Source organism: Planococcus citri, chromosome 3, assembly GCF_950023065.1.
Source record: "Planococcus citri chromosome 3, ihPlaCitr1.1, whole genome shotgun sequence".
In the NCBI taxonomy this organism is placed as follows: Eukaryota; Metazoa; Arthropoda; class Insecta; order Hemiptera; family Pseudococcidae; genus Planococcus; species Planococcus citri.
The window spans coordinates 37239257-37262513 of record NC_088679.1 but is presented as its reverse complement, the minus strand read 5'-3'; the positions used below and the strand labels follow the sequence as shown (position 1 = coordinate 37262513).

At 32.9% G+C, this 23257-nt stretch overlaps 2 protein-coding genes across 3 annotated transcripts in view; one reads left to right on the top strand and one right to left on the bottom strand.

Annotated features, from left to right (window-relative positions):
* Positions 1 to 2: 2 nt before the first annotated feature.
* LOC135840503 (uncharacterized) lies at positions 3 to 18215 on the bottom strand. 2 transcript variants are annotated; one of them, XM_065357093.1, is made up of 11 exons: positions 18072 to 18215; positions 8336 to 8676; positions 7628 to 8225; positions 6696 to 7060; positions 5303 to 5386; positions 4054 to 4845; positions 1467 to 1641; positions 1271 to 1388; positions 873 to 1179; positions 660 to 791; positions 3 to 566 (listed from the first exon to the last, which is right to left on the bottom strand). In XM_065357093.1, the coding sequence occupies exons 2-11, from the start codon at positions 8651 to 8653 to the stop codon at positions 405 to 407; spliced, it is 3051 nt and encodes a 1016-aa protein (XP_065213165.1). In that variant the 5' UTR covers positions 8654 to 8676; positions 18072 to 18215; the 3' UTR covers positions 3 to 404. The 2 variants fall into 2 exon arrangements, with proteins under 2 accessions (XP_065213165.1, XP_065213166.1); XM_065357094.1 differs by lacking the exon at positions 5303 to 5386.
* A 3142-nt stretch (positions 18216 to 21357) lies between these two features.
* Positions 21358 to 23257, top strand: part of LOC135839579 (calphotin-like) — a 101671-nt gene continuing 99771 nt past the window's right edge. The window contains exon 1 of the mRNA XM_065355666.1: positions 21358 to 21533. Within this exon, the coding sequence (XP_065211738.1) occupies positions 21522 to 21533 (12 nt within the window). The 5' untranslated portion in view covers positions 21358 to 21521. The remainder of the gene's footprint in view (positions 21534 to 23257) is intronic.

The window sequence follows — 23257 nt, the reverse complement described above, 5'->3', positions numbered from 1 at the left end:
AATAACTTATAAAATATATTTACAATAGTAAATAAATATTAAAAATTACACAATTCTTAATTTTTCTCATAAATAGAGATACGATTTTTCTAAACGTTAATGACGAATTGTCACACAAATGATAAAAAAGAAAAATTCCAATAAATTAATTTCTTAAAAATAATCAGTAGGTGGCCATTATAAAAAAAAAACAATAAAAAAACAAAAAAATGAGAAGATTTTTCAACACGTAAAAAATTATTTTAAAAAAATAGTCACAATCGTCAGATTTTTAATGATCTGAACTGTTGTAATTACCTATCGTGAAAATATTTAAAACATCGATTATCACTTACGTACATAGATAATAACTAATTTGCACAAAATGAGAAAGTTGTTTACATTTAGCAGTGTTAATGTACTGCTTAGTAACGATTCGTTATTTGTCTAATCCAGTCGAGGTAATATGACACTTTGGCGTATACTCCCGGAACTCCATATTGACCACAGCCTACACCCCAACTTACAACACCGACTAAGTTCCAAATGCCACCTTTTTCACAAACCATTGGTCCACCTCCGTCACCCTGAAAATTGATTTAAAATTATTAGTTTTATTGATGTTCTGAGTATGCCCGTTCTATTTTCAATCATTATTGTTAATTCAATTTCCAGCTTACCTTGCAGGCATCCTTTCCTTCTTCACCTCCGGCGCAAACGAAACCAGGATGGAGTTTGAAGTCATAACCTAATCGAGTCTGTTGTAATTGAGATTGACATTGACTATAAGAGATAACAGGGACATCGACTTCCTAAATTTCAAAAATTGCATCATGTTAATAATTTTCTCATAATTTTTTAACACGATTGTTAAAATATGACAAACATTTCACCTTAAGAATATTTTGATATTTTCCAAATTCTCCGAAAGCATCTTTACCCCAACCAGTAGTCCAACATCTTTGACCACTGAAGTCGTATCCTGGTTCTGGTAAACAAGCTGGGCTAATATGCGGGTACTGAGTGAAATCAACAGCTTTGTCTAAACGCAAAATGGCGATATCGTTGAATAAAGTTCCAGCGTAAAATTCCGGATGAACGAAAAGATTTGCGACGTCTCTTTCGATGTATGGGTAGAATTCGACATCGTGATTGACATCCCATTCACCTAATCTGACTCTGAGATCGAAATTAGTGTACCTGAAAATATTTAAAGAATATCGTATGAAATACTGCTCGAGGATATTACTTAATTAGAAATTTCTCATTTTTAATTTGTACGAGTACGTACGATTTTACGCAATGAGCAGCTGTAATAATGTGTAGATTGTCGATTAAGGTACCACCACATACGTAAACACTTTCTTGAGTATCTTTCTTCAAAATAGCTGCTTGCCATGGATATTCGCCTGAAAATTCAAATTTTTCAATAATTAAAATGATCGTCGATTGAATTGTATCGATTAAAATAGGTATTCAAAATTTACCGAATTCACTGTCTCCATCGACATAAACTGGGGTCTTAATTCTGCCATTGATTCCTTGAGTGTTTCTACGTCCACATTGAGCAAAGCCTGGACGATTTGTGAGTGGTTGTCTGAGTGGTCTTCGGCAGCATACTTGTCTCGGTCCACATTTATTTAATCCGAAGTAACCTTGACGCTGGAATTAAATAAAATAATCACTTAAATAGGTACATTTAAATAATACGAGTATTATTAGTATTCAAAAAGCTTTTAAAATATGAAAGCGTAATTCAATTTATGTTACAGGACTGAGTTTGCAGTAAAGCTTATGTAATTATAGCAGATTTTTATTTGGTATTAATAATATCGACAGATATAAATATCAACTAAGTATTTTATATTTTATTTTTTAAAAAAATTGCTTCGAAAAATTAAAAAAACATTTTTTTTTGAAGATTGTGTATTTTTAAATTTATTTTAATTTTGTTTTGTGAGCCAGCTTTTTTCTTGTCTGGATTCTAATAAAGTAGTTTCAATTTCAGTTGCTGAATTTTATTTTTCAATAAATTTTTCAAAATTTTGATAGAAAGCTGAGAAATAATCAATTTTTTTTTTTTACTACTATTAACCGATTCAAAAAATCTGATTTTTTTCGCAAATGATTAAAGTAATTTTCAAAAATAATTGAAAAATGAAATCAAGCCTATATTCTTTTGATTTTTCTTTGCAAAAATATTTCTGCCAGTTGAAGTTCCTACAGTTCATTTATTACCTAAGATGATTTTGTTTCGATTCATATTTTTTATTTTTACTCAATTTATTTTTCCCTTAGGTTGAAACATGAAAATCTCAAAAACTTGCTTGTTGATATTTGATTAGGTACTTTTTTCATCAATGTGAGTTATTGAATTTACGTTGTTGAACAAAATTTTGAGTTCAATTCTGAATGCTGATCTCAATTTTTTTATGCCTTAAGAATTTTTTGTGACGAAAACTTGGTTTTCGAAAGTGTATAAGTAAGTATCTGTTTAGTACCTACTTAAATTTAGGTACTATACGAATGCTTAAATGCTTGAAAAATTGTTAGGTAAGTATTCGTTCATTTTTTTGAAATTCCATGATTAATAATTTTTATTTTTTTTTTCAAGTCTCAATCCTCATTTTAAAAAATTTAAATAAAAATAAGAATTCTTTTTTTTACAATTGGACAGCTGAAATTTCAAATTTCTTCTATAAAACACCCAATGGAGGCTCGTCAAGACAGTTTAAAAAGTAGCTCCAATCCAAATTTGAGGCCCACACCATATCTCTTTTGTAAGTATGAGTCAATTGTAGGATTCAACCAGATCTATAAGTAGTATACATGCAAATATCATTATAACTGGGAAACAAACTGATAATGATGAATATTGAACATTCAAAGCTCAAAATGATGTTAATACATTTACCCTCAACCAATCAAATAATTTTTTTGCATGAAATTATAGTATGTTGATTGGTTATTGTACTCGTAATTTATTATCTCATCACATTCATTTTCATCATTGAACGACTTGGCGCTGAATGAACAGAGATTTGTTTTCGTACCATGTTTAACATTTTGACAACATCCATGTTTTATTTTTATTTTTTTTCCATTTTATTTTATTCATTTTTTAAATCAGTTAGATAATCTTGATTTTTTTAAATTCAAATTTCACTCAAAGTCAAAATGTAATGTTTCGAAAACAGTTGTTCGGTCTCTTGTTTGGGTTACGTTTGGTACTTCCATTTCCTCACGTTTTTCTTTGTATTACACTCGCTAGGTATTTAATATGCAAATGTACGTAGCATATGTTCATTTAGATAGTGATGTAGTAACTTCCTAATGTGTTACGGTGATAAAATAGATGTCCTTTGTTAAAAATAATGTTTTTAAAAGTGAAGTTTTACTGGTTCAAATGTTGAATAACGGTTTCTCTTCTTCATCATTGGTTTGGGCGGTGGTAAGTCACGTACCATACTCGTCGTACTATTCTGTTTTAAAATGCTAATTCGAAGTTGTCACTCAATGCTTTCGGAAAAGTGATAAGCCACTCTCAACAAATACAAGTTTCACGTGTACCTACTACGTAATACTTATGTAGTCGTATTTCATCGCATGAAAGTGCTTTGATGTTTCATCTTACGATTATTCAATGAAAACACATCATCACTATGCTACACGGTGAGATCATCACCTCTCTTTCATGTTTTGTAACTGAGTTGTCGAATATGTAATTAATTTGTAGCATGTTGGTGATAACGGCAGTTATGTAGCTAGGTACGTTAAAATAACGATAAAATAGTGGATATAGTTACCAATTGGGATGTACAAATGTAGGTACTCATGTAGATCTATGTAATATGTTATGTAGTTTACAATCCGTTTTGTAAAACGTTTCGTAGTATACCATATCTCTTGCAAGTTTCTGTCACATGGCATCTATGTATATCGGTGAAAATGGCGGGAAAAGCGTTGCGTGAACAAAAGCCCCGATATTTGTGTGGATACAGGTGAAGGAAGAAATTACCAAAAAAATTTGCTGTTAGTGCCGAACGAAGAAAGCTCACTGTGCTTTGAATTTACCTGTTCAGCTGATCCCCCCTCTTGGTCTTGGGCTTGTCTACGTTTTCGGTTGCCAGATACTCGATCGTTTGGAAATACCACCGATGAGCTTTTACTGTCTGATTGTTCGGGATATGCGGTTCTTTTATATTGATCTGAGTTTTGGGCAGATGCATTGGAGTTTGCATTTCTATAGAATCCCGAATCGTAATCATCTTCGTCTTCGTATCCGGTCGGTGCGTAATCCAGGGAATTGTAATTAACGCCATTATAACCGTGATAAGAAGGAGCATAGTTATTGTAACCGTAATGAGGAGGTCTAGATGGATAGTAAGGTCTGGAAGGAGGATAATAAGGTGGTGGTTGAGGTTGTGAATGGAAATGATTATGGTGATGGTAATACGATGGAGGGTATCCGCCGTAATGATGAGGATCTTTCAATTTATGCACCAAGTATCCGAATTTATCGACTAGTTGGTGATTCGGCGTAACATGCAGATTGACCCAAGGCTTGACTACTTTATCTCCGTATTCGTCTTTACTCACTTGAAGCGATAATAACGGATTTACATTAACTAAACCGAGATTTAAGCCGTTACCACCACCTAACGAATGCCCATACGGATTAATCGCCGGGTTAGGACCGTAAGGACTAATAGGATAACCTGCACCTCCGGAAGGTAGACCAAAAGATACACCAAACGTGGGTCTTAGTTTAATGCCGGAAGAAGAGCTATCGGAGTCATCGTCTCCACCTCCTCCTCCACCGCCTCCTCCACCTCCAGAACCACCGAGTATTCCGCCTAGTTTGCGCTGCGAACAAGAACGATGTAATTTCAGATTTTTCAGCTTTTTTTTTCTTTCTTTATCATCTCCTTTTTGTTAGCGCGTTTTTTTTTTTGCTTTTAACTTTCCAGTTCTTTTTTCCATTTTAATTAGGTTTTAGGAGGTTCGTAATTATATTATTATGTGAGCTGTTTCGGACACGATTTTGTTTTAAATTAAGATATAGGTAGGTACACTTTTATGGTAGGTATAGTTAGCTTACAATTCTAAATTGGAGGAGTGTTGGTGGACTTGTGATCGGGTGCTCTAAAGTAATACTACAAAGGCCTATGACTCCCTATCCTCAGTATTGTTTCCACTCTTATAATTAACCATAAATTATTATTGTATACACAAAAAAATTACTACCCAATATATACAATATGTTTAAATTTAAGCTCAGCCATTCATGCATTTTTTTTTTGATAATTATTTGAGAACTTACTCCTGCAATTTGATCGATATTCGGGTCTTCAATTTTGTATCCGTTGCTGGTCAAATCATCGACAGTTATTTTTCGTTCTGATCGCTGTAAAATATTTGTAATTTGTTACGTTAACACTTTAAATAACATACCCATTATAAAATGATGATAGGTAAGTACATATTAACTAAGTATAGAATAATCGCATGCAATGTTCGATGGGAATAATCTACTAAGTACCTACTTATTTAATTTTACAATGACTTATAATGATGTAAGTTTCTTTTAATGATACCTATTTATTACCAGTAAAAGGAAATTATAAATAAGTAGACCTAAATTATGGTGCAATAAATGTGAATTGTTTTCCACAAGACTTTCAAATGAACTGGAGAAATGTTTATGAAGTTGATCTCAAAATTTACGTTTGTCTCATGGACGCAAATCATGTGTGAAAAAGAAGATCAAGGCATTGAAATAGTGAACAGTTGAATTAAGATAGCTCAAAATGTTTTGTTTAGTTCGTAGGGTGTTCAAAAAATCACATAGACTGTTTTTCGTGGAAAATGGATGTTTTTAAAAAATAAATTTTTGCAATTAGGTCATCAATTCATCATTTTAAAAAAATTATAAATAGGTATCAACTTATATTTTTTGATTTTCAAAATTTCAAAATTTTAAATCCAGCCACTTGGGAGTTGAGACTTGAATTTTTTATGACATTTTACCGATCAATATTTTATACTCAAATAGTCGAAAACTTATCAAACTTTTTCGATGATTTGGTTTTGGTTTATTATGGCAATGGCTTAGTTCAACGCAGAATCTCAAACAATTTTTTATTTGAACTGAACCGTTTTCTCCAAAGCAAGCTGGGTATTTGGAAAACGATTAGAATGAAAAAAAATAGGAATTTTTCAAAAATATTTCCTCCATGATGAGGGTCCATATCTGTCCTACGGAGGTACCTCTGGAGCTAACATTTTTTCTGTGTTACTTTGGCCAACTCGAAAATCTAAATTAAGCCTCCCCCTCAATTTGGTCAAAGTCTTACAACTTTTTTTTCGCGACCCATCTCACTGGTTATACAGGTTTGGATTTGGTGCAAAATTACTTACCTAGCTTACCCTTATCTATGTGTATCTATAGCTGAGCTTTTGTATTATGTACATACAATTAGAGTTAAACTATTTCGAAAAATATACATCAACTTAGAATAGCCTATTTTTATTTTAAAGTCTACAATTTAATTAACGATCCAGTGTGTCCGAAAAAACACTTCTACTTTAATTTTGATTTTGAGAAAAATTTCACGAATGAAATTTGGAAAAAAGAATGGAAAGTTATCAAGTACCTATAAGTATTGTTATTTAAAAAAAAAAAAAAAAAAAATAGGATGAAAAAAATTACATACCGCTTCGATTTTATTCTCTTGGCTTTCGGAAGCTGCGCCTACTAAATCGGAATGTCTTCTTCTTCTAGCTTTTTCTTCCTTGTTTTCATTATTTTCTTCCGGTTTTATTTCGTCTTGTAATTTTTTCACTGAAACCACTGTACCGTTTCCGTCGGTGATGACGACATCGTCTGGGCCAATTGCTTCGATATTAGTTTTGAAAGAATTTCTCGGATCGATGGCGTATCCGTCTTCTTTCCTCGATATGACTTCGTGAGGTAAACATTGATCGAATGGAACGCAAACGCAGTCTAAATTGTTATCAGCTCTGGGAGTTTCGTAGGATTGATAACGTTCCGGGTTTACGTAGTTGGAAACACCGTTACCTAAATAAACAACAACAACATTGATTAAATATTTTCAAATTCTTATAAGTTTGCAATAATATGGAACGGTAGAGAAGTGTTGACTGGGAAAATTTGATTCCTTTCTACGGAAGGTAATTTTCATCAATTTTCAAAATTAAAAATCATTTAAATCAAAAAATTGGTTTTTTAGTTTTTTGTAGGCCAAATTGCTAAACATTTTGAGAATATTTTCTTATCCGAAAAAGGTACCCAGCACTAAATCGAAAAAACCTACAAAAATACATCACTAGCCAAAATTTTAGCTGCTCATTGTCAGGTGCATTTTTAGATTTTTAATGAATTTTCAAAGATCCTTGGTCCAAAAATGGAGACAAATCAAAAATTCACTAAATTGACCCGAATGTCTGAAATTTTGGAATTGGTTGGAAACGATTTCGAACCGTTTTGAGCAGTTCTGGAGCCTCCAGCAGAGTTTTGAGAGTTGCCCCTCTAATAAATATAGCCACTCTAGATTATTCTAAACTTCCTCTGTAAAAATCGTAGGCCTTCGTCTAGGTAATTCAAATGCTCATATACTATACGTACTGCTGGCAGTTCCTTTGAGATTCAACTCCTTCTTATAGAATGGACTCGGACCACCTCCATAGGATTCCAATCCACCTCCGTACGTCGGTGACCCAATGAACCCATTTCCACCGACGGTATTACCGTAAAGAGAATTTTCGCCATTATATAACGATCCGACACCACCAGCCACTCCGGAAGGATAGACGGTATTGGGAGCATCGATAACGCCAATCTTTTCCGCATCAGCGTGGTGATAGTGATGGTGAACGTGTTGCTGAACACCGTGTTGCGCGTTTACGACCACTTGCGGTTTTTTATCGATCGGATCGATCGGTTCGTATACAGCTGGTGGTCTCGAAGCTCCGTAAATCGGACCTAATGGTGGTTTGTTTGCGGAAATGTAAGGCCTGGGTGGTGGTACTGGAGGGTAAGAGTTGCCAAAGTTGGATGGCGGGAAAGGAACTGGTTTCGGAGGTCCGTAACCGATCGAGTTGGGAGATCCTTTGAGAGGAACGGCAGCGATCGGTCTTCCTACAGGTTTAAGATGGACTGGTTGAGCGTAGATTAAGTCTTGTGGCTGGATGAATGGACGTTTTTCTTCGATATCTTCGTCGCACTGTAAAAACAATGTGTGCATAGCGAATACATTAATTTCTCTTCCTGTTTGCAAATATATTCCGCATTATCAGCGTGTAAAAATACAGTTTAGGTAGGTATTGTACTCACAGCCATTAAACCGAGACCGCATAAACGATCTTTGACCAGTGATCGTGCATGCGTTTCGTTACCCGAAGACAGGGCGTCTTGAACGTCTTGATCTTCGTAAACATCGCTGAATCCGCTCAGCATTCTGCCATCTCGACCGGAACTGATTATTTCGTCGATTACGTTAGGATTCACGCTACCTTCGGCTGTCGTATCCGATTTCGGCTTTTCTTCCGTTTCAGTCTTTTTTCCACTCCCCCATGACCAATTTTCTTCGCAGCTTGCCGTCAGCAGCACGCTGCTCAATGTAAATAAGTAGACGAGCTTAAATGCCCACATCTTGTCTGAATGACTAGTTTGAGCTGTAAACAATTTCAATTGATAGGTAAGTATTATTTTTATTGCGTTACAATAAATTACAACTTTAAGTAGGTACCTATCTAATCTATATATGTTTATACTAATTGTAACTTGCAAGTAAATACATTGTATAAAAATGTTGAGTGATTCATATTGAAATAGGTACATAAAAGGAAGAGTGAGCGTAGATCGTTTTGAACTTTGAAGGTGAAATTAAGAGATCACACAATTGAGCAGAGAGTAATTTTATAACTGTTCCCAGACATCAAAAAAGTGAAGAAAGAGTACTTAAGAGTTTAAATGATGGGAGGAGGAGGGGGGGTGGGAGGAAAGCCAAGCTCGCCCGAAACTCACGCGAAGAGGAAATTAATGAATAGAGACGAAAATGATATGGAGTAATATGGTGATATTTCATTCATAAGGTAGTTTTTGAAAACTTCGTCACATCATCGTCAGCTGGTAAAAAGATAATAACCCTGCTTTGAGAAATTTTGTTATTTTTTACTGAAATTTCACGATGCCTTTTATAAGCTTTTATAGTCGTTTAGAATTATTTTCTTATTATTTAAAAAATTGTTAGGTAGGATGTCTTATGCATTTTCCCCCAAATTTTACTGAAATTTCATCAAGTTTTGGTGATTTTCAGTGGGTATTTTTATGCTGACGTTTAACATTAATTTTTCGTCATTCTTAAACATTCTCATGATATTTTACCAAATTTTGACATAATTTTCCTGGAAACTTTTCTGATTTTTGATTTATTTATGAAAATATTCAATAATTGATATCAAACTTAATGATACCTACTTTATGTAGGTAATTTTGTTGCGTTTTCATTCAACTTTGACAAACATTTGATTGATTTTTAATAATTTTCAACGAAGGAAATTTTTTTCTGGAATTTGGTCGAATTTTGGGACATTTGATAAATTTTCAGCCATTTTCTGGTTTGATGGAATTTTAACAAGTTTTCATCATGTTTTATACAACTTTCATTCAGTTTCGCTCAACTTTACCAATATTTTAACAATTTTTAGTGTGCAATTTTCAGTGATTTTGTGACAATTTTACGATTTTTTATAATAGGTACCTAATTTACGTGATTTTTTTTTCAAATTTTACTCAATTTTTACAATATTCTAATCTATTTTCTGTAAGGATAATTGCAAAGTACTATTTGATTAGTGACACTTTGAGAGGGCGCTATGAGAAGACTATTGCACGGATGAAGCTGAAATTTGTACCACTTATACTTCAGGGGGTTCTCTATCAATGGTAAAATTTTGGTACAATTTGGTCCACAAATCGTGGAGAAAATTGCAATTTTAAAATTTAAAAATCGACTTTTGCATTTATCCCATGTTAGGGTAAATGCAAAAGTGGGCGATATTTTTTTAATTTTTTCATTTTTTTGCATTTTCAACACACTCACTGTGTTCTACGTGTCATTTGCTAACTTTTGATGTATTCGTGGTCTTGATTTGGTAAAAAATTTGATAACTTTTCCACTTCCCAAAAAAATTTTTAAGGGAGTGAAAAAATGTTGAGAAATTATTTTTTTAAAAACTCGCTAAAATGAACAAAAAATCAACTATTGATCATTTCTGATGATTTTTTATGTAAAAAACTCGTCATAGAAATACATTTTTCGTCAAATATATCAGTAAAACATTAAAAAGGAGCAATCATTTTAAAATTCAGTAAAACTGTTAATCACTTCTCTAACGTGTAACTCATCATGTGACCGTGGAAGTTTATTTTTTTTGTAATTTCGAACCATTTTCAAGTTATTTAGGCCAAAAAAATATTTGTGGTTAGTGCAAAAATGAAAAAAAAAAATCGTTTTTGTAATTACCCCGAGTCGATTTTTTCTGGGGAAATTGCAAAAACGCAATTTACGGGCGAAATAAAAAAAAAAAATCAAATTGCGATATCTTACCTTAAACTTCAATCCTTCATAACCCTAAATCGTGAAAATTCCAGATAAATTGACAGTTTTTTCTATTTCACATGCATTTTTTTTTAAAAAAAAACCTCTCACTTTACTTATGAGTGGTTTCAACATGCTTTGATAAAAGTGTTTGCTACGGAGCGAAAAGTTGAACCCTGCGAGTTATGACCAGGTGAATATGTCGGTAAAGGTTGTTGCTTCGACACTACCTAGTTGGCACAACCAGCAAATTGATATTTTTTGCATGAGATCACAATTTTGCAATTACCCCATTTTTGCAACTACCCCACTCTACCTTACGAGATTTTTTCTCAAATTTTAAGATGTTGCGTCCACTTACGGTCATTAGAAAAAAAAGTTTTTTTACGTTTTAACAAAATTATTCTGGAGCCTCTAGTGGAATTTTAAAAATTCCAGTTTTCCAAAAAAAGATGTGAAATCTATCAAATTGAACTTTGGACTAAGTAAGTATATCAAATTTCATGTTTCATTTTTCATTTTTTGACCTCATTGATTTTCAGGAATTTGCTCCATTCGATCTAGATTTTTTGGAACTCAAATTTTTCTGTCATTCCTTGTTACTAATATTACTGCAATTTTGAGTTATACAATGAAAAAAGTAAAAAATATGATTTCCTCAAAGTTGAAAATTAATTTTTTCAAAATTCAACCACGATACGATAATATTGTCTACTTCAGTCTTCCTAAATTTGACAAAATTGCTCCTTTCCAATTTCCATGCAACCAATATGCAAAAAATTTAAGTCATCTTACGAAAGTCGATAACCCATTCCTTTACCTATTAAATTTTTATATAGGTATATTTCTTTGTGTTCAAATTATACTCTTCCAAGTTCCAAAGGTAAGTGTAACCTTGACAGATGAAATCTATCGGTTCATCGTATCTTTTCACCTTGCTTTCAACTCGATTCGAATTTCTTCACCTAAGCGACAATATTAAATTTTCTTCTCGTCATCGTTTAGCTTAAAAATAGTTACCTACCTATCTAGAGTTTGAACTTATAATTTCTTTTGACGAGGCTTTCAAAAATCTACATACATCGCTACAGTTCGAAAAAGGAAAAGATAACGAAAAAAATTGATCGTTAAACGAGAGAGATTTTAATTTAATACCCGACAATGATTTAAGGAATTAAACCAAATGCGTAGACTTGAAGCGTGATGCAGATAAGACGTAGCCTACCAAGGAAAAAAAACTCAATATTACAATTGTACTTCGCTAATTGGATTCCATGTCTGGTGAGATCATTTGTCCAACAGTTCATTATTCGAACACGCAAACAACCGTGAAAGGTGGTTTACCTATCAATAAAGGTACCAAACTTCGGTAGGTAAACATGTACATACGTCCATCGTGAGATTTAATTGAGATACATTTTAAACCAGGGCTGGTTAGCCTATCGCATTGGCTAACGCTAACGGCTAAAGCTAAAACAAATCTGCCATCGGCTAAAGCTAACAGCTAACGGCTAACGAGCAGTCATTGGCTAGCTATCGGCTAGCTATTGGCTAATTTATTAGAAGTGCAAGCGGCATATCAAAATACTCTTCTAATTCAGACCTCTTTCGTGGTAACATTTACACTGATTTTATATTCACCAGGAAATGGTCAGTTCTAAATTGTTTGAAAATGATAAATGATAAAATGCTGCATTTGACAAGTTTTTAAAATTTTTATTCGTAAATTTCGTATTACATCGTTATTCTTATTCATAATAAAAAAAAAAACGTGTCTACCTACCAAAACAAAAAGCAAGTTGAGAATAGAAATTTTTTCACTTGTGTCCACACAAATGACAAAATTACAATTTTAATTAAATTAGCATTGACCATTGAAAAGGACGATTTTAAAGTTTCAAAGTTCAAAAACTTTCGATTTAATTTAAAAATATTGGTTTATTTGTGTATGGTCGATGGAAAAAATCAAAAAAATGAAGCTGGAACTGGGCACAGGGCTTGAAAACCGGATAGATATCGCTCTCGGTTTTGGTTTCGGTTTTATGTTTTTTGAAAAAGTAAAGGTTTCGGTTTTGGTTTTGGTTTAGGTTTTTTGAAATATTATCTCTCTCGTTCCGGTTTTGCTGAAACGGTTTGATTTCAAAAGAATCGGTTTCGGTTTTGGTTTTGGTTTCGGTTTTTTCCTTTTTTCTCCATTTTTTAGAGGGAAGAAGGCCAAGAAAGTGATCACTTTTTCAAAAACTTTGTGTATGTGCCTAGAAAGCGGCACTTTGGTAGTGCCAGATTTGTTAACTTTTTTATTTTTCAGGCCTTTTCACCTTCAGCTTCAGTTTTTACTTCAATTTTACCAAAAATGCAGGCTAATTACCTGAAAAATTCCAAAACCAAAACCAATTCAGTTTTCAATCGGTTACACTCTCGGTTTTGGTTTTGAATTTGAGAAATAAACGCTCCCGGTTTCGGTTTTGGTTTTAGTTGTGGGAAAATAACGCTCCTGGTTTCGGTTTTGAGCAATTTTAATCGGTTTTTGGGGGTTTCGGTTTCGGTTTTGGTTTCGGTTTGCAAGCCCTGACTGGGCAGAATTGAAAAAAAAATTAGCCATGGTTAGCCAATGAATCATTGGCTAAAGCTAAGGCTAATGGCTAACGAAGTCTCATTAGCTAAGCTATTGGCTAGCTAAAATTGTGGAAAAAGCATCGGCTATCGACTAAAAGCTAACGGCTAACGGCTAGCTAACCAGCCCTGTTTTAAACGATGCGAAATCACGATCATTTTTCAAGTGCAGCGTGCAACATTGTCTGCGAATGGGCCCAGGTCTCATTAATCTCACATATACGCGGTCGTTAGTCTGTCTCGTTAATGAAAATCACACGAGTTTTACCAGATCGAGGAACCGAGCAACATTCCGAAATTGCCCGTTCGTTTTTTTTATCATGGATATCTAAAATGGTTTAATTATTTCCTTTTATAAACAATTGATCGGCTTATTGTTTTAAGCAAATGTTGCATTGATAAGAGCTCATTATGGCGGCTAATTCTCTCAGGAAGCGCGACTGACCATAACATGTCTACGACGATTAGAGAAAGCCGACCAACCAACGTTGTAAAAGAGAACTTCCTCAGAGTTTAAGTCTTTTTGTGGTCACTTTCACTCTTCAATACTTTCGGTTTCGTTTGTAGTCGCCATCAACTTGGGTATGGGTAGCATCGTGTCCTTGACTTGCTGGCAATGAAAGGTGGGGTACCATACCATTGTGTTTTGGTCAGAGGAATACTCGTACGATGGCGATGACGACCACGAACGCGGAGAATGGCGCAGGCGTCAGTGAAAAGAGTGAAGAGGAGTTGGTTATAACATCTTTAACCGTAATAATCTAGACTTTAGACTTCTTCCGGTCGTTGTACAACCGATTTATCACGGCTATCGAACGAATTTAACGCATACGTACGCCAAGCTGCGGAGGAATACTGTGTATTTTAACCGGTTTTTGCGAGACACTGCGCCTTCATCGGCGCAGCTTTCTAATTATTACGAAATACGTTATATCTTCGCCGTGAACTGAACATTGTCACAAGGTAAATGAACGATAGCATGTCCGCGTCATCGACCAAGATGAACATTTTCAGCCCTAATATCCGAGGAAGAGGGAAGTTAACTCTGTCGTTTCAACTCGTGGAAACTTTTCTGGGTGCAATTTTATTTCGGCATATAGTGCTCCAAGTGTAGCGTAATACATTTTACTCTGCTGGGGGAGAACAATTGTTCGATATTCGTCTCTTTTGTGTCTATCGATTAGATAATAAAATTATGTTAACTCGGTGACACCATAAGAACCGAATGAATAACCGATGAAAATCGACGATAGACGCCGATGACGGCGGGCTTTTTATCTATTATAATATGCACTTGCCATATACTCGTAGTTAGTTGGTGTTTTAGAAATACATACCATAAACACATGATGAAATATTACATAATGCGGCACTGACGTTTAGTATCATTTTCAAGGCATAATTTTGGGGTAATTTCATCATTATCCTGATACATTTCCTGTATCAATTTGAATTGTTTCCAAAAAGAAACTACAACTCTATATATGTACTTCGTAGTAGGTATGGTAAGAGATAAGTATATAGTCTAACATTGTATTTCATTTCAAATATTCACATAGAGAGTTCGTAATCGAAGAAGTTTTGTCATTAATATTTTTCAGTCTTGTTTAAAAATAGATTATATTGAAATACGAACATTCTCGAGTGGAAGATAATCTCAAAGTTGAATATTACATTCCAATTCTTTACTTTGCTTACTTTCTCGCTGGAAATTTTTCAAATGAATGGTTTTTTGTTCGTGGAATTTCAACGACAAATTTTTCACCGCCGAAAAAAAAATCTCGTCGTAATGCTTTGTTTCCTCGAATAAAATGCCGAATGATTTGGTTTCTATATAGGTTGTACAAAAGTTAGCGAAGAAGGTCGCGGAACGTAGGTATTTATAGATTTGAATGAAATTTTTATTATATTGTTTGAATATCTTATCGGTGATTTAATTTTTCTTTTGTGGTTTTTGTTTTGTCATCTCTAGCCTGCTAGACGGGTTCCTTTCCTGTTAGAGGCTTTCCATGAGGGTGTTTTTGTCTGTTGTAGATACTCGCAGGCTGTTTGTGATGGTGGTTTGTCAGATGAATGAGCACCATACCGATTTTTTTTTCTATTGAATTAATTAGGTATTTGGAATTTTAAATTTTCAAAACTTTTCAATTGTTTTTCAGTTTCCCAGATTTAACTGATCTTTTTTCGGGGGGGGGGGGTATGGTGATTGGTGTGCACTGAGAAATTATGCATCACAAATGTTTCGTAGTTAAGAAGAAATCAAAAGTCCCGTGAAAAAGTTGCATTGAAACAAAATCGCAGAACATGAAATTTCTCATCAGTGAAAAACATTCATCTTGAAGGCTTTACTTTTGAAGAATTTTGAACTTGGGTTGTAAAGTTCATTTTGAGTTAATTCTTATATTATGTTATTACAATCTTTGAATTTATTTTTTACTTTTCATAATAATTAATTGACCTTTGAAAAATATTAAAGGTCGCTTTAAAAAAAAAATGAAGGGAACCAAATTGTAAAGCAAAAAATTTTCATCACAAGAGTATGATTAATTTTTTACCAGAGACGTTGTTTTCGAGTGACTTTGAGCTAAAATTGTAAAGTTCTACGTGAGTTTTTTTTAAATTGAAAAAATTGATTTTTGAAAAATTCTGAAGGTTCTAGGTTCTATGGAAAATGAAGGGAAGTAAACCTGCACAGCAAAAAATCTTCCATTGTTCAATTGCATTGAAGTTTTTTTCGTGTCTTCAATTTCTGTTTTCATTCCCCTACCTTTGACTAGAGATAAAGTTTCATTTTTCTTTTTAATGTTTTTTTTTTCAACTAATTTTTGATAGAATATTAGAAAAATTGAACATATTTTTCGTACAGGTCAAATTACTGATGAATAATTACAATAATTTTACAATTGTAATTTCTTTACCCCCACTCTTCCAATTCTTTGACAAAATTATATGATTTTCAATTTTTTAATTAGGTATCTATTTCCAAATTTATGTTAGATGTTTCTTTGTGGTTATTCTCCCTTAAAATCAATTAACGAGATAATGCACTTAGAATTACCGACCATTTTGAAAATATCAAAAAAGAAAGAAGAAAGTCAAATTTCAGCAAATAAAATAATTTAGAAGTAAAAATCAACGATCGATAATTTTTTGTCTGTTGGTTGTTGCTCTTCGTAAAAAGGAACAATTGAAGCATAATTTAAAACACCAATCGGCTTATCCTAAACGCCAAAATCATATCCATGATTTGAAAGCTTCAACATTTGATCATTTTTGAGTTGATTTCATTTTCTGATCCATCATACCAGGTGATTTACCTACTGTTTGAATGTCTCCTTGGAGGTATATTTTATTTATTGAAAATGTAGGTCATCCATGATAATAGCTCGTAAGATGAAACACAATATTGATCTTCCTGAAGACTAATTAATGAATCAATCGAAAATTAAACTTGAATGTTTTCATCTTCTTCGAGCACTTCTCATCTTTTTTTCCCCAAGATCGAAAGCATATCTATTTAATGTTTGATGAACTTTTATTTTCTGAGCTTAATGATTTTTTATAAGGTTTGAGAATTTTCATAAAACGTGCGGTAATAAAGTTTAATACCTTTTGCATAAAGATGCTCGTCCAAATAATGCGAACATGGCAAAGAACTTTTAACCAATCTAACTATCAAATGAAAAAGCACTTTCTGACGTCATAAAATATTGAGAAAAAAATTCGTCAAAAAGAAGATAAAGAGGATTGAAATGTTCGTTGTTAAAGTAAAGGCGGGGTAAATTTTTTTACAAACCTAATAAAATTTTGCGAACCTTTGGGAAGCCATAAAAAACGATCTATTCGGTGTGAATTGAACTTACACGTAGAAAAATGATGTTATTGTAATACCTACCTACCGCTCGAATAAAATTTATCAAAGGCTCCAATGTGGTTTCCAAAAAGCCTATCAAAAGGTTAAAGATCTTTACCGAGAAGTTGAGAACCGATGACTCTATTAAAAATTCAAATCTATGGTAGGATAATATTCGTATTCCTATTACCTATACCTACCTGCATAGAAGACGAGATCATTTTCAAATGTTTGCGAATCGAAAGCGAATTTTTTCTTATTTGTTCTTATAGTTTTTGCTTTTTTTTTCTCACTTTTGGAAAACTTGTCACTGAAATGAAGTTATTCTCCAAGGTATGCGAAAGTTTTCGTCGAACGAGCTTATCGTATGTAGATTTATTATTCCAAAACGATACGATATGTTGAACGAGTTGTATATGATATTTGCTGGAATCCTACGCTAAATATTTTACTAACGAATGCAAAATTGTGGAGGTGTTAATCGCTGCTGCGAATACTCGTTGTTGCAAAATTTAGGCGATTTTGTTGCGAAAAACATTTGCATTTTGGATCGAATTGATACGTGCTCTTATTATCACGTGTGCGAGGCGTTAAACTAATTCGTATGCCTTTTGGCGGCGTATTTTATTTTAGATATAAGTTTTCTATATTTGAAGACGATTACATAACGATAGGATTGTTTTCAAAATATTCACCTACATTGAATATACTGTGACAAAAAGTTCAAGTATTGGCGTACGTGTTGATAGATTTCGATTTACAATACCTCGATTGAAAATTGTCTATGGGGCATAGTTACCTATACCTACCTAATATTTTATCAATATAGGTGAGGAAATTTAGATAATAGTCAACCCTTTCTGTAGGTATACGAAATATGGTTAGTGTAAATTTGAATGGATCCTAATCCCATTTTTTGGCACTTTAAACATCCAAATGTCTTAAAAATTGATAAAATTATGTATAGGTAAATGTAAATTACAATAAAAACAAGTACTTACTTAATAATCGTATTAAAAAAATATCTTATCACTTATCACTGTTCACTTGACCAAATCACATACTGCACTCACCAATGCTCACTATCGATCTAATGGTACTTTCTCTGAAACGCACTCAATAAACAAACGTCTTGGGTTTTATAGAAGGCGGTTATTTTATGCCCTCCACCTAGAGCAGTAACATTGACAAGTTCTTCCTCCGACGTGTGAAAGTACTCCATGCCGCCCCCGTTGCAACATTGCAATCGTCAACTTACACATGGATTTCCGATTGCTTTGGAATTTTAAGTTTTGGAAAATACGATGATCTTTCGCGCGCTACTCTAGGTAAGGTTTTTTACCATTTCCTTGACCTGCTTAGAGATGGGAAATTTTCCTCTTGACGTTGATTGATTGTTCCGTGTGTGAGTAATGCAAGTGTTTTGTTCTCGTATTGTTTGTGAGACTGTTGAGAGATGCACGAACGAGGTTTGTATACTTTGAAAAAATACCATTGTAGCGGAAGAAATATTGATGGAAGTGAACTTGAAAATTTACAAGGTGAATTTGTGTGCTGGAATGAGCTTTTTTTTTCGAAGTTGCATCGGAGAATACGGAACAAAAGATTTATTAGAGCTGGAATAATTTGGCGATGGTGAAAATTTCACCCCCCCACTCTTTGATTCATACCTATAACTTTTCAATGAGCTTCAAAATTTGACCAAGAGATTTTTGAACATTTTAAAAAAATGCTCAAAAAGTGGTTTTTGAAAAAAATTTTGAATTTGAAATTATTTTTGGCGACGAATTTTGTTGTTCTTTCTTTTTCTAAGTACCTCCTAAACCAAAGACTAACTTCTCAAAAAATGTTATGATTCTCAAATATTTCGACATCAAGTGAGTTTGAATTACGTATAAGTAATTTGATATTTTTCTGATCTTCAAATCTGGGTGACTTATTTAAAACACCATAATAATAGTTTTCTAGATTTCAGCTATCTATCTATTAATTTTCGAAAATATTCCGAGAAACGAAGTGGCTTAAAGAAAAACTAACCACACTCTAGTGGTGGAAAATTTTATGCACTGCAATTTTCTTTCACTAAAAATCAATCAAAATAATTATTATAGAGCATGAAGTTTGGGGCCTTCGAGCCTTCATAAGTCAACATTAAAAAAGAAAATAATAAAAAATTATCACAATCAATTTTTTGTTTTTTTCTTCAAAATTTGAGGCTTGGAGAGTTTTTAAAATGTACAAAGTTACTTCAGTGAGACCATAAAATTGACCATTAATTCGGTACACTTACAAAGATTTCGCGAATAAAAATCTGAAAATTTTAACATCAAATTCCTACGATAAAAAATCATTTTAAATATTTCAAAACTCCTGTTTATATTTTACGAATAGACAAGCCTTTATAGTGTAAATTTACTTACTTTTTTTTTCTTCAAAATTTGATGGACTCCATGAAGAATATTGTCGCGATTTAATCATTACGTGAGTGTTGTAATGGACCAATTTTCAAAATGAAAATTTTTTTCGATCCTCGTCTTTTACTTTTTTAATGGAAAAAAAATTCCAACTTGTCCATTGAAAATTGAATTTTTCAATATGTATCAGTATAACTGGTTACATGGGCACAAATATGGGTCCCTTGAAGTACCCCTTCAGAGCAATGAACCATAAAAAGGAAACTATCGACACTTAACGGGAAGGTTGTGAAATTTATTTATTTTTTTAAATTTCAAAAACATAAATATGCACCTCATGACTCCAATAAAAGTCAATGACCTCAATGTCTAGTTTCATTACTTGACTTGTGTTGTATCCAATAACAATAATTCACCATTTAAAAAAAAATGTTCAATTGTAATGATTCTAAAAATTTTCAAAATTTTTAGCTTTAGGGGGATGGTATAATATTTTGGGGGAACTGAAGGCCAACTTTTTTAAGAGGGGCTATGTAGGAACTTACAATAGTTTTTGGCTATTTTCGTCAAAATTCAAAAGGGGCACAAAAAGGGCATTATGGCAACTCAATCTTTCAAACAATTTGCTTAAAATCAGAATTTATTATTTTGATAAAACAATAGTTGAAAATGATTTTTGGGTGAGAGAAAGAAGATGGGCCAGTGAAAAATGATGCGTATACCTACCTACAGTGTTCACGATGGAAGTTTTATCGAAAATCATTTTTTTTCCCCAATGAAAAAGTTACCAAAAAACAATTTTTGAGTTATTTCTGGACAGGGAGGGGCGGGTGGGGAGGGAATGAGGATGAGAGGAAGGGAGGAGGATCAATGCAGAGTTTATCTCGATAATTCAATACCTACCAAATTCGAATCAATTTTGCAACTTGGGTAATTTATTCAAAAAACAAGCGTTTTGAATCAATTTTCAGAAACTACCTACGTCAATTTTTCTTCATATTTTGATAAATTCTGAGTCTTTTTCAACAATGGAATAATTTTTTTTCGCAATTTTGAAATTTTTCAATTAAAATTTTTAAAAAAATGCTTTGAATTTATTTGATTTTTTTTAGGTTTTTTTGAGCCACTTATCTACTAATTATCGACAAAAAAAAAGTACAAAACGTTCACCTCTATATAGGGTGTAATGTACTGTGTAGTGTGTAGTGATGTGCGGCTTATCGTATCGTACTCTACCTGTAACATTTGTAGCATGCATACCTACATATGTTCTCGAGTTCAAGTATTGAAAAGACGTAACCTTTCAACCTCATGTACAATAATAGATAAGCTAAATTAATTAATTTACGCAACTGGAACATCGCAAGTTGAACAACAGAACTGGAAAGTTTTCCGATTATGTGGTATTGTTTGTAATACACATGTATTTACAACGTACCTACGTATAGAGATCAAGTTTGAACTTAAATTCTATCAAGAGTTTCTGTGTAGTATATTCATTATCATCGTGTTCGAGTAATCCTCAGTTACCATTAAAAATATATGTACCTGAATACAGTAGGTTGGTAATAGATATACACCATTTCTTTAGTTTTTGTGGTGTGTTCATATGCACCTACACCTACATAGTATGTTTTTGATATCAACAAGGTAATAACATTGTTCAATGTTCAAGCTGTAGGTACCTATATAGGTACGTATAAAAATCACTTTTTATTTCATTTCCTCATTTGATAAATATGGGAAAATTTACGCAGGTGATGGATCGAAATACCTACATATTATGAACTCGTGCAATCAGGTTTGCCAAGATTTGGAATTTTTTCTAATTAAGACCAAGTTCAAGTTTGTAAGTAAAATTTCATTGCAACACGTCGAATGTGGTTTTTCGAGAATTTGAAAATTTCTCGTATTATTGAAAATCCTTATACTTAGGGTATCTATGTAGAATATCTAAGAATCAATTGTGCATTGTTTGGTGTTGAACTATACGTATTTTCAATTCGACTTCAGTAAATAAAACCAGATTGTATCATCATGAAGTTTAACGTGAGTATCGTATTCGATTTTTTTTCACCATCTTGGGTTCAGTTTCGGGAAAACTTTCTTTAAAAGTTTTATTTATAACCATCATTTGAAAACTTTTTAAATACTTTGGTAATTTAATATAGCGATATTTATCCTCGTAGTGTTCTAACCAGAATATATATCCTTTTCCCCAAATATGTGTATTAATACGAAAGTAGTACTTATACTATATATTTCATTTTCTAAAAATGAACGTCTTTATTCTCGTAATACTTACAATTTTTTGTTGCGTTTAATTTCCTCGTCGCTCGTGTTCTACATATAGTTTCACGTGTACCTAATCTGCAATACGAATAACAGATTCTTTTGAATTTTTCTGTTTTTCGTTTTCGCAAATGACAGCTAAATTGTTTTTCGAAGTTGAGGTTTCCTCTTATTTATTCATTTTTTTAAAATCGGCTTATCATTCTTGATGATGTTTTTCGTTCTACTTGTCGAGAAGAATGTCTGCTTTTGAAAGTTGAAATATTAATTTTTCATTAATTTAATTTGAAAAGTTCGCTCTAAAAACAACCTGTGTTATTGTTTGCTTTTTTAAAAAATTATAATTGGCTGTGGTTGAGAATATACTTAATATCAAGGTATGGGTATGGGTATGGGACGGGTAGGTTATAAGTGTGTACCTACTTACTTGAGAAAGACTTTAGGGATTTCGTGATGGTTCATTTGAACAGGTGATTATAAATTCGTAGGCATTTTCAATTCTCAAAATAATCTGAGAAAATTTTAAAAAAAACACTGTAAATTTATTGTGTGAAAATTTGTAAAAAATTATGTTCATCCCTATACTTAACCTTACCTACTGTTGCCTCCAAAATAGCAGAAAGAGGAGAGAAAAGAAAAATTAAAAAGGATCCATTACAAAAAAATTCAATCAAAACGATACCAAATGACAAATTTTCGAAAAAATTACAGCAATTTCATTTGTTGTCACCCATCTGCTATTCTATTTTCGTTTTTTTAATCAAAGAAACGCTCATGGGTGTTGAAATTTTCAAAAGAACATCTAGTAATTTTCCTGCATCCCGCAGAGTCGATTACATTATTGAAAGAGTGTATCGAAATGACGTAGGCATTTTTCGTTTAGGTATATCAGTCATGAAATACGATATTTCATTTTATATAGGCTCACAGTATTTTCCAGTTATTTGCTGCATCAGGAGACACCTCTCTATGTTAAAAAAATGTCTGGCTGCGCGTTGAATTCTTTTTATTTTTTACGAGCTTTTATTTGTTGCTGTTAATTTGTTCGCTTATATTCGTCTTCGAATTCAAATTTTTGTCAGTTTTTCGTATTGATTCGGAATATTGGTAGAGGTACCTACATAGATGTAAATACCTATACTTAGTTGCCCAGAAAATTGTTTTTTTGTTTTGTAAAATTATTTTTAGTTTGTGTCTTTTAAGTTTTTAAACGAGTGAACAATTATACGAATGATTTATTGTAGAGTAAATACTTACATATAATGTGTTTTGTTACATCATGTTCCTAGTGGACAATCAAATGATTTTGACGTATGTAGTATGTACCTGCCTAATTACGGATCCTTTACAAGTTTAGATAGATATTTTGAATTGAACAGTTCACTTTTACGTGCTTAGGTACCTGGGTTGTTCGCATTTTGAGTGCACATGGTTCGCTCCAACTTTCGGAAATAGGCCTGTGCGGTACACTGTATACATGT

What these genes read in the sequence shown, in the direction of transcription:
- LOC135840503 (XM_065357093.1), bottom strand. Translation starts at nt 8,653, where the DNA reads ATGTGGGCATTTAAGCTCGTCTACTTATTTACATTGAGCAGCGTGCTG. An exon ending in AAGAGAATAAAATCGAAGCG is followed by an intron (nt 5,387 to 6,695) that starts GTATGTAATTTT and finishes AATATTTTACAG; the next exon opens with CGATCAGAACGAAAAATAAC. An exon ending in CGATGGAGACAGTGAATTCG is followed by an intron (nt 1,389 to 1,466) that starts GTAAATTTTGAA and finishes TTGAATTTTCAG; the next exon opens with GCGAATATCCATGGCAAGCA.